Source organism: Struthio camelus, chromosome 21, assembly GCF_040807025.1.
Source record: "Struthio camelus isolate bStrCam1 chromosome 21, bStrCam1.hap1, whole genome shotgun sequence".
Lineage (NCBI taxonomy): Eukaryota > Metazoa > Chordata > Aves > Struthioniformes > Struthionidae > Struthio > Struthio camelus.
In genome coordinates, this window is record NC_090962.1 from 9,018,862 (window position 1) to 9,034,578 (window position 15,717).

At 44.2% G+C, this 15,717-nt stretch overlaps 1 protein-coding gene across 31 annotated transcripts in view; it reads left to right on the forward strand.

Moving 5' to 3' along the window:
• EIF4G3 (eukaryotic translation initiation factor 4 gamma 3) overlaps nucleotides 1-15,717 on the forward strand; it is a 152,369-nt gene that overhangs the window by 90,095 nt on the left and 46,557 nt on the right. For 22 of the 31 annotated variants that reach the window (XM_068915440.1, XM_068915442.1, XM_068915445.1 and 19 more), the window contains 3 exons: nucleotides 2,212-2,334; nucleotides 8,514-8,622; nucleotides 13,025-13,885. In XM_068915440.1, the coding sequence (XP_068771541.1) occupies nucleotides 2,212-2,334; nucleotides 8,514-8,622; nucleotides 13,025-13,885 (1,093 nt within the window). The remainder of the gene's footprint in view (nucleotides 1-2,211; nucleotides 2,335-8,513; nucleotides 8,623-13,024; nucleotides 13,886-15,717) is intronic. The other 9 variants (XM_068915446.1, XM_068915436.1, XM_068915415.1 and 6 more) reach the window with 1 other exon arrangement.

Consider the following 15,717-nt stretch of genomic DNA (forward strand, 5'->3'; position numbering starts at 1 on the left):
ATATTTGATACGATGGTTTGAAATCATCAGCTTGCATCATCAACCTCGTAAGAATCCCAGTGGCTCGCCAAACTGGCGTGTGAGTAGGTATGACGGAAGGAGGAAGGAAATGCCAGGACCAAACCAATAGTGTTGGTATTTTCTGTCAGAGAATTACATTATTAAGAACTCTTAACCAGCAAGAAATATAGGGGCTTTGTACATGTCTCAAGATACAGATTATTGATATCCTTTGAATTTTGAAGATGAGCTATGATGATAAATGACTCTTGATCTGGGAAATGAGAAAAGCTGAACAATGAGTTAGCTGGGCTTGCAAGAGAGGCCTTTTTTTTGTAGCTGCTGTCATCAAAGCAAGTGATGCTGTGATGCAAGTCTTCTGCCACCTCTTCACCATCCTCTTCAATCATGAGTGTTCTTTCTTTTCAGCATCCAAAACATGACATGGCCTGATCATTGATGCCATTTGAAATGCAAAGATGTTCAGAAACACAGAACTGTGGTTAAGACAGTTGCGGTTTCATGCCAACAAAACTAAGTTCTCTGAAGCAGAAAAGCAACATTTTTTTTTAAAATGACTGAGCTGCTTGTCTCTGGATGTGTTCTTTCAGACAGAGCCTGCTAACAAATGCCGCAACTGAGGAAATAAGAGAAATTAAAGGAGCAATAACGTTTGTAAATGTGTATGTGTATACATGTCCACGCACAAGTTAGTTGAGTGTTAGAATACTAAAAGCTTTCAGGCAGGGAAAGCGTATTTTAATGCTATTGACCACTTGTCAGGAGGACATAAGAATTCCTGCCAGCTCTTAAGTCCTTGTTGCTGTGATTAACTGAAAGATTTAGCAGAAAAACACTGATCTCTTCTTTTTACTGAGTCAAAAATAACAGAGAAGACGTCGTCTTGTTGACATCCTAACTAGCATGTGTGTATTCGCTTGTCTGTACAACCCAAAGAGTCCAGAAAGCATCATGCAACACTGAAGTCCGTAGACCAAATCACAAAACTCTGCTGCTGCTGGTAACTTTATACGTTGCTGATTGAAAAAAAGCCACCCCGGTTTCCAGAGATGCTTCCTGCTCTCTGCAGGGTTATGTTTCTGGGTTTCCTTGCAGTTAGTGCATTGTACTCAGCACAACAGGGACTTCCGCAGGCATTTCATATAGAGAGTGCTAGTGCAACCAAGAGGTTCTGAGAAGGTTTGACAGACACGCACAAACGATAGCACTGCCTTTAGTTTTATGGAAGTCTGCAGTTTTCTTACTGACGATTAAAACTCTTCCAGATAGATGAAACTAGATAGACTGACTGATCCCTGTATTCAGTGGCATAGATTGGCTCACGTGTTGGTCAAGGATTCAAATGATTGCCTTCTCAAGTGATTTATTTTAGATAATATTTTTTCTTTCCTGTTTTGCGGGTACAAAGAGACTCAGGTAACATACTCGTTTCCTAAATGCAAACGAGTGTCGTAGGACTTCTATTTGTTCTTCCGCTGTTGCCCTTTCCTCTGGCCAGCTTTGTTTGGTTGGTTTTTTTTGTTTGATTGGTGTGATCTTTCTCAATGTGGAAGGGAAAAACAAAAACGGCTCTGATTTGCTTTCCCCCTTTACCAGCAGCTGGGTTGACAAGGTCACTGAATTTCATATCAGGGTAATAAATTCTTGAATGATCTCTTTTTTTTTTTTTTTTTTTTTTTTCCTTCTTGCACTTTCTACTAACCAGCAAGCTTAGCTCTAAACTATCTGGTAAATTTTCTAAGTGTCAGTAAACTCATTTTCCAGAAGTAGGGGCCATATTCTGCATTAAAGAGTCATGCGCTGTAAGGCACGTATATCTTTTAAAAATTATTCCACAGTTCCTTTGCATCTGAGAGAATTGGAAGAGGTGCGCGTGCCTTGGTCTGGCTGGTATAGTGATGAGCTTTTTGATTAAATAATGCCTTAAGATTAAGGGATGACATACCGTGCATTTCAAATGATTGTAACAAGCCACATTCCAGCGTCCCTGCAGAATATCAGTTCAACCCAGAGTGTTTTTGAGTTTGCACTTGTGTCTGACTTGCGTAGTAGAGGTTAACACAAACTGCTTTGTCGCTCATACTGAACGTGATGGAAATATGTTCTGTGCTTGCTCCCCTTTCTGTCAACCCCGAGGATGGCATGTAACGGGCAGACTTATCTGAAGTATTTCTTTATTCAATATTGCAGATCCGAATCCGGGATCCAAACCAGGGGGGCAAAGATATAACGGAAGAAATTATGTCTGGAGGGGGCAGCAGGAACCCAACGCCTCCCATCGTGAGACCCACTTCCACACCTACTCCACCTCAGGTAATAAAGTGGCACTATAACCTTCTGTTGGCACTGTCTGCGTTGCTTGGCTCTTTCTTATAGCCAATTCCTGTCCATACTAAAGTCCTTCTGCTTTAGTGGTGGTGTTTTGGGATAACCAAGATAACCATAGAGGCTCAGGAATCTTATCTCATGAGCTTCCAGATCTGGTGTCTGTGTGTGCGTTCAGCCTTCAAAATGCATTTTTTCAGCCTTCAAAATGCATTTTTTTTTTAATGTAGGAAAAAGCATAAAATATCCCACACTGGTGTTTTCCCTAGCCTATAAATCTCTTGAAGTCTGCCACGCACCTGAAGTTTCTGACCCCTTCTAAGCCTCTGTATCTTGCTTCATCTGATAAGTCTGCATGTAACATCTGAAAAATAACCTGATTGAAAATCCAAGCCTGTTCTAGTCCTTTTTGACTCGGGGCCAAAAGAGCGCTCTCTGACTAACAAACAGACAAGAGCAGTCCGGACACGAACGTGAGTCCACCTTGACGTGAACCACTGGAGGTGGCTGCATTATCTAATTAGAAAACGATTTCTCGCCTTTGACCACCTTTCTTCCACGCTTGCAGCACAAAGAGGCGATGCCTCCCTGGTCTCTTCATAGCATCAGAGCTGAAGAGGAGCCATATGGCAGCTGCTGCCCTCTCCCCAGCTGCTGGCTTGGCATAGCTGCTGCTTGCTTCATACCTGATCTCGGTTCTTTCTTTTGGGAAGCGAGGGGAGACACTGCTCAGCCACAGGCTGCTAAACTTAAATTGTTTTGAACGGTTAGAGAAGAAGAAACCAAACTTGCACTTTGAAAGGGCAAATGGGCCTCGAAAGCTGGCTGTGTTTTACTGGAAGTTATTGCCTACTGCTCAGAAACCTGGTCTGAAGACAGTATCACGAAAGGTCTCTCAATGGTTGGGTGGGCTTTGGATCAGAGTCTCACTGAGACCTGGATGCAGTTTGCTTTCTCCAACTTCTTCCCTGGTTAGAAACTAGATTTTGCTAGCTTTTTGGCGAAACGGTCTTTCCCGGGCTGACACCTTAATTTCCCTGTGTGTTAGGATAGTTTTGTCTGCTGCGTGTCACACGCTGAGCAAAAAAGCCCAGGGTGGCTGTTGAGCTGCCCATTCAGCTCATGTTGAAGCACCGACTCCATCGGCAGGGGAGTCTAAGGTTACAGCAGAGTCAGTAAAAGCGTTTGGAGTAGTCAATGAGATGAAAGAGGAGCTTGGCCTGCAGGTTTCCCCTCTGTTGAGACAAAAGGGGATAGATTTGGCTTTTGACCATTCTTTGGCTTTTGACCATTCATTGATTCAATCTAACTCTTTTTTCACATGAAGGCAGCATGGTTAACCGTGGGCTTTCTCCTCTTGGTCTTCAGTCCGGGCAAGCAGGGGCAAGGCTGTGCAGACGGCACCGTGCTCAAGCAGTTCCCGGCGAGCTGTTTTTGCAGCACACGCTACCAGATCTGCAATACTCACACGGAATAAACCTTTTTCTGCCAGGCAGTGGCCTGGTGATTCACGACTACAGCTGAGAGGGGAGAGAGCAGAGAGCTGGTTATGTATAAAATTGATTGTACTCCTTTCCAAACGTTTTCCGTGAGAGAAGATATCAGTGCTGTAAAATGTTTGAATGCCGGTGAGGCCTTGCCAGTTACTTAGTGTTAAATTATTTACTCCATTAGGAGCGTAGAAGAGTTGAAAACAGGCAGGGTTTTCAGACTGTGTTTATGGATAGTACAGCTAATACAGGCACTTACGAGATCAATTTTGCATTCTGGAATCTCTTTTAAGACGTTACAATTAAGTCAAACTGGACAAAATACGTTTTTTTCAAGAGGAGGTTAACAAGTATGAATTGTTATCAGCTGTAATTTTTATGCAGCGCACACCAGTAATGTCCAATCATCTACGCTAAGTAAGGTATGCAAATACTTAGTTGTTTCATATCCAGACTTCGTTTTGATTAGCTACTTGGAACCACTTTTGTTAATCACCAAAGAGCTCTGAAGAAGAGCTCACCAGAAAAAGTTCATTAGTGCAACGTAACTGAAAATGTAAGCCCGCTTAAGCCAGGAAATTCAAAATTATCGTCCCAACAGTGTCTATGATTCAGTTCTTCTGAGCAAGTGTAGTATCTGAGATGGAATTTGACGGCGTTCAGTTTATGCCTTAATACCTCTACTCAGTGGCTGTGTTCCAGCAGCTGTGGCCGTTAAAACTGTAAACTGTCTAAAATCAGTGAATTTTAAGCATTCAGCCATAACTTTGCTTGAAACTTGTTGGGGCTTTTTATATTCCATTTTCTCAGCTGATAAAAGCTCTGAATGATCAGGATGGACTGAATGTGAAAATAAAATACTTGAAATGTGCACATTTCATAAATAAATAAAATACATATTGAAACGTGCACAGTTTAGGGCATCTCCAGAAATAGATGCAAGAGCAACATTGCTGCCGTTGCCTCCGTGTGCATTCGTTCCAGCGCTGCTTCAAGTCAATCGTGGATGCTGGGGGTTTTGATGGCAGTTCAGCTGGCCTTGTGCTCAAAACGTGCACGTGCAGTCTCCAGGCTTGGCAGACGCGTCATCTAATCGAAGTGACTCCCTCTCCAATGACGTTTTAAAAGTATGCAGGATTCTAGTAAGGCTTTGTGTCCGCTGCCAGTATCCAATTCCGCAATCTCAGCAGTTCAGTGACCCAGCCACGGAGGGAAAAAAAACTTGCTCTAGAAGTACATTTTGCTGACAGTGGGTCCAGATTCAAGCAGAAGAAATGGTATACGATCCCAAACAGCCTTTTTTCGGTATGCCTGCCTCCTCCTTTCACTGTGTCACACTGATGTCTGATCTGAGTCACTGCTGTAGACCAGTCCCTATCATAAATTTTACATTCTAAAAAGGAGCCGATTCAGAAATTTTCTAAAGAGGAACTGTTTCAGATTTTTTTTTTTTCCCCTCTAGATTTGGATAACTCCAAAAAGGCATTTTTTCTGTACTGGCCCAGAGCAACCCCAAACCTTGGGCTCACACATGCTGTCAAAAGCGCACACTTCATTCAGAAGATTGAGCGCTTAGTACCAAATAGTGTTTGGCTTGTCCAAAAACCTGAGCAACGCTGCCAAGGTTCTGCAGTTGGGTGGTGTAGCCGTTCCTGTGCTTTTCATATCTCGTGCTTTGTAGGCAGCCTTACTGACCAAAAAGTGCTTTCAACGAAGTCTTTTTGGTGCCTTCGTAGCGATTACTGAAACCCCTGTGAGGCACTATCTGGGCCAGCGAGCTTTCTGCCGAAAGCTATAAATCCCCTCTGACCGAGAGGATTTGCACATATCGGGGACACCTCTGGAAGGTGTCTTGTAGCTCATGCACATCGCAGCTGAGAAGTGTATCGGACCCCAACGGCGAGGCAGAGCACTTTCCCCGGCGGGTGCCGCTCTCTGCTGTGGCAGACACGCGCTTGGACCTCGGTCGAGCTGCAGGGCCGCGGCTTGGTGTATGGCCAGCCCGATTCCTGCCGCGGCTCGCGTTGCTTGTCCCTGCCTGAGGGGCTGGGAGAGGCTTTCCCTGCTCTCCAGGCAAGTGTCCACAGGGGAGCGTTAACGGGAGATACCGGTTAGAGCCACTGGACTGGCATCCGTCAGTGTGCTCAGGGCCAGGTGGCGAAGGGCAGGCAATACCTGCGCTTTTGGATGGGCTCTTTAAAGCTCCTGGTTAAGAGAAGCTGGCAGTAAGTGGAGATGTTACTGCAGTTATATTTCTAGCAGTAGGCTGTTTTTCACACTAAATTGTTTGGAAGAAGTAGGAAAATAGAAACCAGGACCACAACTGGAATCTGGCTACAGTATTTGCTCTGGCATGCATAAAAGACCATATTTTAAAGAGTAAGAAATACTCATACTTACTTGGCAAACCTCTTCCAAGTATTGGTGAGTTTTTCACATTTTATGTTTGCTCAGTTTATTTCTATCCTACCAGAGCATGGTAGGATAGAAAAGCGTAGAGAAGCTCTTTTAGCATCATAAATCATGAAAGTAATTGGATCATTTTTTTTCCTAGAAAGTCTCTAAATGCTCCATTTTTGCATCTGCGAGCCCTGTCAGGGTCATTCCTTAAGTACCTTTTATATCGCTTTGCAAAGCGGTTCCCACAAAATGAACGAGCGCTTTCCAAAGCTCTTAAGAAAATACATCTTCTGACCCAAACTTTCTAGGCTTACAGGTTTCTTGTCCGCTAGTCTCATTTGGTTCCTGTGGTTCTTATCACATTCTCCTTTTTCCCATTGCTTTTGTCCATACATTTTTGTAAAATGAAAGTAGTGATCCGCTGAGGGTGAGGGGGGGAAGTGTTCTTGAAATGTGCTCATTTGTAAAATTGTGTTTTGTTTGGCTTCCTTTGGATTTGGCTGAAGGTACAAGTGCAGTTCCTCATCCACAGTCCAGCCAACCTCATCAAGCTCATTCCTGGCAGAGGAACAATCCCAAATAAAATTTCAAGCCTTCACCCCGCTTACTTAGATTTTCTTTTTTTGTCTGGGTGTGCTTTTTCATAATCCTTCTTCACCCTTCTGTTGCCCACAATGGTGAAAATAATGTGTATTGAAGATAAGTTGCTCTTTATTCTGCACTGATCAGGTGTAGCAGCTGAAAAAGCTGGAAAACAGGAGAATAAAAGAGGGTCCTAGGAAAATGAGCAGGTTGCCAGAGGTTTTCTTTCTTAAAGAAGTTAGGGAAAATAGTCTTTGTGGGAATTTCTGATAGCTTAGTTGAGGGTGCCCGAAGGAACTGGACACCTGTGTCTTGGGCCCTCTGCTTTGTTCTGGTTGCTTTAAAAAAAACCCCAAAAAACAAAAAACCCTAACTTTTCCTGTAGATCTTCTGAGAAGTCAGTGCAGGTAGGTTGCTAGCTAGACCATCCACCTGCAAAAAGCTGGGTCATTTTCGGTGTTAGATTATTAGAATTAAATCTAGTCCGATTTTCTTCTTTTCATGGTTCATGTTTAGAGGGATTGCATGAATGGGAATGGTTCTTTTCAGAACTTTCCCCCAGCCTGTGTTCACTGCAATGTGCCACAGTGATTTACCTAGAAGTGTGAGCAAGTTTGGTGTAGTTATTTGTAGTCCTACAAACATGGGGTGGTTTTTTTTTTTTATGTCTTCATCCAACCTTGATGAACACAAGTCAAGCATTAATTGGCTGGGGGGAGACAGTTAGAATATGTGGAATATAGTCCATATATATTCTTGGCAACGGGCTGTATCTTTGTCAGTCTTGTTGCTTGCCGGTCCCACAGTTTTCTTTTTACATATAGAAAACGTCAGGCTCAATCTGAGCTTTTTGGGAACTAGCTCTTGCTGTTCTCCTTCAGACTGAAGCACTTTTTTTTTATTCCCAATATCACCCAGTAAGTATCATCCGTAAGTCTGTTTGGAGAAGGTGTTAGCTGTTTTTTGGTGCAATCGCACAGGTATAACCAATCTAGGTTATTTTCCGAGAGTGTGATAACAAATACGTGTGTATGTGTGTATAGGGGCACGCGCACACACACACATATATGCGTATATGTCAATACGTATGTATGTATGTTGTTGGCTTTTTGAACCAACCGAGCCTGTAGTTAGTCAGTGTGACCGACTTCTGTGGTTAACAAAAACGATACCTCATGACAGTCATCTACTCCTGATAGTATCTGCCATTTCAACCTGCTCTTTTCTGAAGTTTTACTCAAGAAATCATGTTAGAAATTGCCCGTCAGTTGAGGATGGAGTTGAGTCCAAAAAAGACACTTAAATTATGGAGAGTTGCAGGAGTCTTGTGGTATATACCTGATTTTTTTTAAACTACTCTCAGGAGCGTTTCTGCTGCTCTTGGAGGAAGCATTAGGAGAATGAAGTGTATTAATAACTGTGCTGTGCTGTCTTTTTCTTGCTGCTGTTAACAGTAATCGTCTCTTTTTCCCCCTTTCCTGCTGCCTTTTCCTTCCTCCCTCTCCCATGTACTTTTTGAATTTATTCAATCGGTCTGTCTATCTTTTCTTTTCTGTTCTTTTTTCCCCCCTGCCTTTTGCTTTGCTTTTCTATCCCACCCGGTTCTGGTCTCCCTCCTTGCTCGCTTGTGTTCCATGTTGCTAGTTTTTGTGTTCGCACGCTCATTATCACCCTTTTTTGTACTTCAAATCCCAGCAGCTGTCCAGCCAGGTCCCAGAGCCCAGCCCTGTGGTTTATGGGACTGTGGAGAGCACCCATCTCACTGCCGGCACCCCCGTCACTGCGACTAGCAGCCCGAAGCAAGGTTTGTTGATGGATATTTCCTCCCTGATATTTTTAGTCGTTTTTTTTTTTTTTTTCCTCTCTTTTTCTGGTTGGAGTTTGAATAGTTTTGGCGTGGAGACAAGCAGGGGAGCAGTCGGCAGCAATAGGAGGGGAGGGACCTCTTTTTCTCCAGTGGAACATTTAACAATGCGTTGCTAAGGGAATTAATTGAAATTTGCCGACGTGAAACTGGTTTAAAAATAATTTTATTCAAGCTAATACTTCCTAAACATTGTTTCAGAGCCCCCAGAAGCGTGAACCTCCTCTCACCCACGATCCATCCTTCAGAAACGAGTGTATTGACTATAAAATGCTCTTAGCCCGAGAAACTTTGTATCGTTTGGACAAATCGTGAATGATGACACCTAACTAGACCCTCGTATTTCTCCTCCAGAGCTGTTAGTTTATCCTGGCCTAGCATCAGCGTTAGTCAGTCTATAGGAGAGAGAAAACATGTTTCTGCGCACAGTGCCTCATAAATGGCTTACCAAATTTTGCTGCAGATGAAGTACGCAGATGCAAAAGGTTTCTTAAAATGATACATGTAATCATTAAAATGATATATGTAAGAATATATATTTGAATGGAGTTTTAAAAACGTCTGTTAAAAAGGAACAAGAAAAGAGAGAGGAAGGGAGATGGTGCATGGATGGAGTCCCGGGAAGGGAGATGGTGCATGCCAGGTCTCTTCCCGCATTGAAATTTTATAGCCATCTAAAAGCCAATAAAAAGCTGTAGTTAATAACGTGTATACTGCTGTCATGTTAACGGGCTTGGTGCCGTAATGCAGAGCTGACGTTCCTGTTTGCGTCCCGTTTACTCGTTGCGTTGCCACGTGTGAGGTTGCTGCCTGTAGCGGTATGGACGTGAAAGTTGAGAAGTGCCATCTTTGATTTCTGACTGTTTGCTGTAAGCTGCGACGCTACCAAGATTTTTAAGAGCACTTGCTGAAAGCAAACTAACCCCCGGAGAAGTCTAGCTCTAGAAAAGGGGAAAAAAAGCTGCTGTCTAACGCCTCAGATGTCAGTAGATGCAAGCGGCAGCAGAGCCAGCGTTTGACAGAAAGTATCCCTGGGGCTAATTTGCACTAGATTCTAAAATTTACTGAAAATGTTGTTCTTTTGCAGACATAGCTTAGGCTTTAGGGCTTCTTCCTCAATGAAAACTGTTGTACAGATAGTCTGTCTATACCTCTAAGCCTTTGCGTTTCCCAACTAGCCAGTGCTGAACCATGACTTCTAGGCGTGCAAGTGCAGTACATACCGCCGAAAATACCCACCCCCGGTCTTCGCTGGCTTGACTTTCTTCTTAAAAGAAGCTTAGACACAGCTATAGTAACTTCTGAGCGATTTGAATTAATGTCCCTATCTCGGGCCTTGTCTACAAAGGACACTTTTGGGCATTGCACCAGTCCCGTCACAGTATTGCAACTTTATGCACGAGAACTTTTGTTTCCAGGAGAAGGGAGTCTTCTCCCCTCTGCTCCCTCCGCACGCTGTGATTTAACTTAATCCCTTTGTAGGCAGCTGTAAGTAAACTGGAAATAAGTGGTCTTCGTTTGTTTAGCTGCACGGTTCTAACTCTGACGGCTTAAAAATAAACTAGGCATTTAACCTGGATTTAACGCTGATAAGCTTTCCTGTGTTTATCTCAATTACATCCCAGAAAGAGATTCCAACATTTGTTCCAGTCCAAAACTTGCTAAACAGCACATTTATGTAAGCACGGGAGAGCAGGAGTGAGGTCTAAAATAACACGACTGTGATCTGGGGGTGGGGGGAGAGCTGTGGCGATGTGGGGTCTGGTCAAAATACAGAACAAGTTAAAGGTGAAGGAAGCCTGGATAGCATTCAAATTACTTCAGCTGAGTTAGAGCCTTAGACTGACTTAAGGGCATGTCTACAGATATACGCCAGGGCATCAGAATTGCTTTTCGTTCGGTCATTTTGTACCCTGTGTTCATTTTTTTCCCAGAGAAAGAATAGTCACAGATACAATTGCACCGCAAAGAAAGCGAGTGAATATTAAAACCGGTATTACCGCTTCCCATGAGTCCCCTGCACTGTGTTCGTTTTGTGGCTCAAATGTTCTTGCGCCCTTCAGCGTGTGTATTCATTTGCATCAGGCGAAATTTGGTGTACAGCTACCATTCTAATTCCGTGATATGCAGTGATTATTTTCTGGTTATAAATAACTGCGTGCAGCACTTGGCCTATTCATTTGGTTCAGGATCGGGAACATTGCACATGTGCTGTACAGGCACACCAAGCCGCTGTTATTTTTTGCTGCTAGTAATCTGCAGCCCCCGTTATTTTTGTGTTTTAAGGCACAGCGAGAATGTGGCATTGGGGATTGTGTTGCATTAATCTCCCTGGTTTTCCTGTAAAAGGCAAGCGTCGGCGATCTGCGTTTGCTGCCTTTGAAGCAGTTTCCGCCAGGCTGCAAAGTTTCGGGTACGATTTGGAGGAATGCAGGGCAGGCAGATGCTTCCTACTATAATAGCTTGAAAAGTGGCATTATTTGGGCGCAAGCAGTTCAGTCCTATAGAGTCCCATTGGTGCATATATATCGCCACTCCTTGAGGGCTGCAAAGGCAAGGATATTGCTGCCGAATTTAGGTCAAGCTGATCACGGAGCATACCTGGCTTTAGGCCTTGGCCGCCGCAGGAGTTGGAATAGGGTATAATTGTGCATAAAATCAGAGCTGTCAACTTTCACTTAGTTTGGGAGATTGTGCAGGCTCGGTGGGATGTTTGGAGTAGTATTGTTTCCTTTAAGTCTCTTTCCAAATGCTGAGATATATCAGACTTGAAGAACATATAATGCAGTTTGGGGAAAAATAGATTAATATTAGCTCCCAAAGCTTGGAAACCTTCGGGGCCCTTCACTTGCACTGTGGCTTAGCAACATGTGCTGCAAAAATGGCGTGCAAAGCCAGCATTAGCGCTGCCTCGCAAATGGTGGTAGCGGGACAAAAGATGGAAAAATGGCAGCAAGCCCAGCGATTATTTTCGGATAAACACCACAAAGTACAAATGAATTCCTGCATCCAGACAAATCTACCCATCCACCAGCCTCCACAGCCGTTGCCGCTGCGACCACCCAGCAACCTGGCTGCCTCTTGCTGCTCTAATGCCTTTGGTGGAGGAGATAGCAGGCATCCGTCCTGCTGAGATTTTTCAAGGATTTCTAATGTCTTTACCTCTCGCTGGGTTTCAGGCTGCCCATCATTCTTCTGCAATCCCCTCCCAAATGACTTTTCTCTTGAAATTTTGCACATGTTGCCAGTACCCAGTAGCTAACATATCCCCCAGATAAGGCGTAGTTTGAAGAAAGCGTGTCTAAACCGCTGTTTTTAAAAGGCAGTTGTATGTTTTTGCTGTTTTTTGTCTCACAGAGTGTTTTTCTAGACACTTCAAATGATGTTTTGTTTTGTTTTATTTGAGTAATCTCATTAGACTCAAGGGAGAGAATATCCGGGCCGTTGTTTAGAGCGAGCTTTGAGAATGCTCCACGCATTGTCCACGCAAGATGGTCCAGAAATTGGAGGTGCTGCGTTTCCTTTTCTCAGCCAGTTCTCCGGTCCTCTTTCTTACGTGGAGCCTTCAGGATCAAAATCAGTTGGGACGCTTGAATCCACCTTTTTATTCATTGCCCCCAGCCATCATGTTAAAGTAGCTCCCTGTGCTCGGAAAGACTCGGGGCCCTTGCGTCTGTGGAGGGGAAGAGAGCTCCCTCCCTGGGGACAGGTGCAAGTGACCTCGTCTTAAGAGCGATTTGAAACTGGATCATTGAACCTAGAGAGTTGACCTCGTGCTACCAGTCTGATCTGGGTTGCAGAGCCATGCTGCAAAGACTCAATACCCAAAATACCCGAAAAAGAATACTTAGTGCTGAGATGCGTTTTGAACGTAGCTTGCCTGGGTCTCGGTGTTAAAACCTCACTCTCCTCTGAGGCAGAATCCAGTTGAAGTATATTTTTGTCTTCCATCTTACTGCAGTTTCCGTGAAGGAAAACGCTATTCTTAGCAGCAGAGTTTCTGTACAAGAGCCACGTTTTGTAGTGTGCTCACAGGCTTTTTCTCCGAAGGCCTGCTGTTTACTGCAAAGCCTATGTGCAGAAAAATAGAAGCAGTCATTGGATTTTAAGGTTTGCCAGCTGCAGGTGGTCTGTTTTTTTTTTTTTTTTTTCCCTTCAGATACAGAGATGAGCTTCAGAAGCTTCTGTTTTCTTCCTAGGAGCTTCTTGAATAGCAGACAGTATACAGGGCAGATAGCTGAGAGAGAGCTGGGGAAGGTAGCTGAGATATAGCTGGGGAAGGTGGGATTGACTACTGTTGTAACGTTGGCTTTTTTTTTTTTCTTTTTTTTCACTTTACCAGAAGAGAAGCCAAAACCAGATCCAGTATTAAAACCACCTTCTCCAGTCCTCAGACCAGAACCGGCTGGGGAGAAGAAAGATCAAGCAGGCCAGACGAGTGAGGCTTCCTCCGTGGAGACCCCACCAGACCTTCCTCTCGCTGCCTCGCCGACCCCGGTCGCTCCCGTAGCAGTCGTAACTCCTCCTGCTGCTGCTGTCGTAGCCGTTCCTAGTAAATCTACGTTTACAGCTGACTCAGAGGAGAGCTGTGAACTCGCATCCCCCAAAGAGGAGGCAATGCCTATATCTAATGCCGCCCCCTGCGCGGACACGTCGGACCCTTCGCCAGCGGAAGAGGCTGATGCCAACACGTGCACGGAGCCTAGTAGTGTAGCATCTAGTGATATTCCCGTGACTGCTAGTACTAATCTAATTAATGAAATGAACGGAGTTAGTGAAAACGTAACTGCTACCGAGAGTATAGTAGATGTAGCCCCAGAGGAAGTGGCGCCATTGACTGTTGAATTGGAGACACCCGAAGCACCTCCGGCAGAAGTGGAAAGTGTGCCATCTTCCATCGCTCTTCCCACCTCTCCCTCGCCTCCGCCGACACCTCCGCCGACACCGCCGACGCCTCCTCCTCCTCCTCCTCCTCTTTCTGTTGCTGCTGCTGCGACCACTACGACTCCTTCTCCACCTCCTCTCCCATCTCCTAGTGCCCTCCCTGGTCTTCAGGGAGATTTAGAAGGAGAGGAGAGCACAAGAACTACTCTTAGCGAAGACATAAAAGATACTGAAAAGAAGGAAGAGACCGAAGCAGATGGGCAAGCGGAGGAGAGTACGGAGTCTCCGAGTTTAAACTCTGGGAAGAGTCCTGTCCCAGGTAAGCGTTTGGCCTCGTGGTTTTATGTGGTCAACGTGAGGATGAAGGAAAGGGGTCATTTGGGTTCTTTTTCTATCAGGTGTTTCCTTTTGTGTTTGTCAGAAAAAAGCTAACCCTACCAGGTCATTGTTGTTCTGATCTTGAAATGCTAATCACTGTCCGCAGCGACGGGAAAACTCCTTATAGCAGGGGGAGCTGAATTAGGAGGTGAATCCCCAGGTTGGCTTGGTCCCCGTAAGCTGCCAGAGCTTGGCACCGTTCCCCAGTGCAGTGATGGGAGATTCAAAGGACATTGCTTTTTCTCTCCAAGAGCAGCTGGTTGGTTTGGTGACCTGTTACTTTCGATTTAGCTCCCTGCTCCTAAATAAGTTCAACGCTCAGACCCTGAGCTCCTCTGAGCGAACCTTTGGAGCCAGCAAGTTTTTGGGAACCTGTGGGTTTTGGGGTTTTTTTTCCTGACTATAAAAATAAGTCATGATGTTACAGAAGTGGGTAAATGAAACAGACCATTAAACCGATTTTAAATGCCTGAAATACCAAGTGTCTCGCACCTAGATCTGCGCAGCCTTCGTTAAAGGTGCATCTGTTTTCCTCAACAAAAGCAACACAGAGAAGCAATCACTAGTTTGGGCTGTTCCACCTTGTTTCACTGTTCTTGGATTTTTCAGAAAACAGGACACTGCAGATGTGAGGGCTGTTTATGAATTACTTAGTAGCTAAAAAAATAAAAGCTCTGTAGCTGTCTTTGAAAGATCTGTGCGATTTCTGTGAGTGTTGTTATCTGTCTTTGGTTTCAGTGTCCTATCTCATCACTGTTTTAAGCGTTTAATGGATTAATTCAGACCGTCTTATTTTCTTTGCTGCGTTTTCTGTAGAGAACTGTGCTTTTTTTTTTTTTCAGGAGTTCCTGGAAGTGAAACTGTGGAAAATAAGTTAAATCAATTAATTACTTGTATTTAGCTGTTTGAGGGAGTATAATGGTGGCTATTATGCATGCCTAGCAGCTTTAAACATACGAACGAGTCGAGTCTTTTAGGCCCTGTTTTGCAGTCGTTTTGGAACTGTGAAGTTGAGGGTTGTTTTAATTGTTAAATATCCTTTGAATATGAAACTGATGAAGGTTGGACAAGAAAGATTGGGGGAAAAGTAAGTCATTATGTTTTTCTTTCCCCCTTAACAAAACACTTAAAATATTTCCCATAATTTAATTGTCGTGAATATTTCCAGCCTTACGGTTTTAAGGAGAGATTCAGTTCTCGAGTGATCAGATGCAACTCCTGTGAGGGCTTGGAGAAGCATCCAAGGGGCTGATGTTTTAACAAGTATGTTTGGTAAGCGCGTAGCGTATTCAGTCCTTCCGGTCTTCTCCTGGCGCTAGCTGGTTTAGGAAGGATTTTCACCCACACGTGAGCTTTTTGCCCCAAGAAGTTCAAGCAGCTTTGTACAGAGACCCTGGTGACTTCCGACAGAGCAGAAAACGTTCATTGTGGTCTCCTTGATACGCTCGTCCTTTCACAGGCAAGTGATAGATACATAATGGCATCAATAGCATCTATTACTCCACTCCGTTATGGATTAATTTAAACGAAAAGGCGGGATTGGCCTGCCTCCATATTTGCGTAACGCTGCGCGAGATCAATACGCTGCATCTCACCAGTCCGGTGTCTTGAACAGAATCCAAAACGTAGCAAAGAACAGCCAGATCCCTTCACTGTAGCAACTACTTTTGTTGTTTTCTGTTAATATTTTTCTATTTTTATTCAACTCGAGTTATTTCGCTGCTCTTGCAGTTCTTCCGATCTGGGCTGCTTCATAACACAAATTAATTTCCT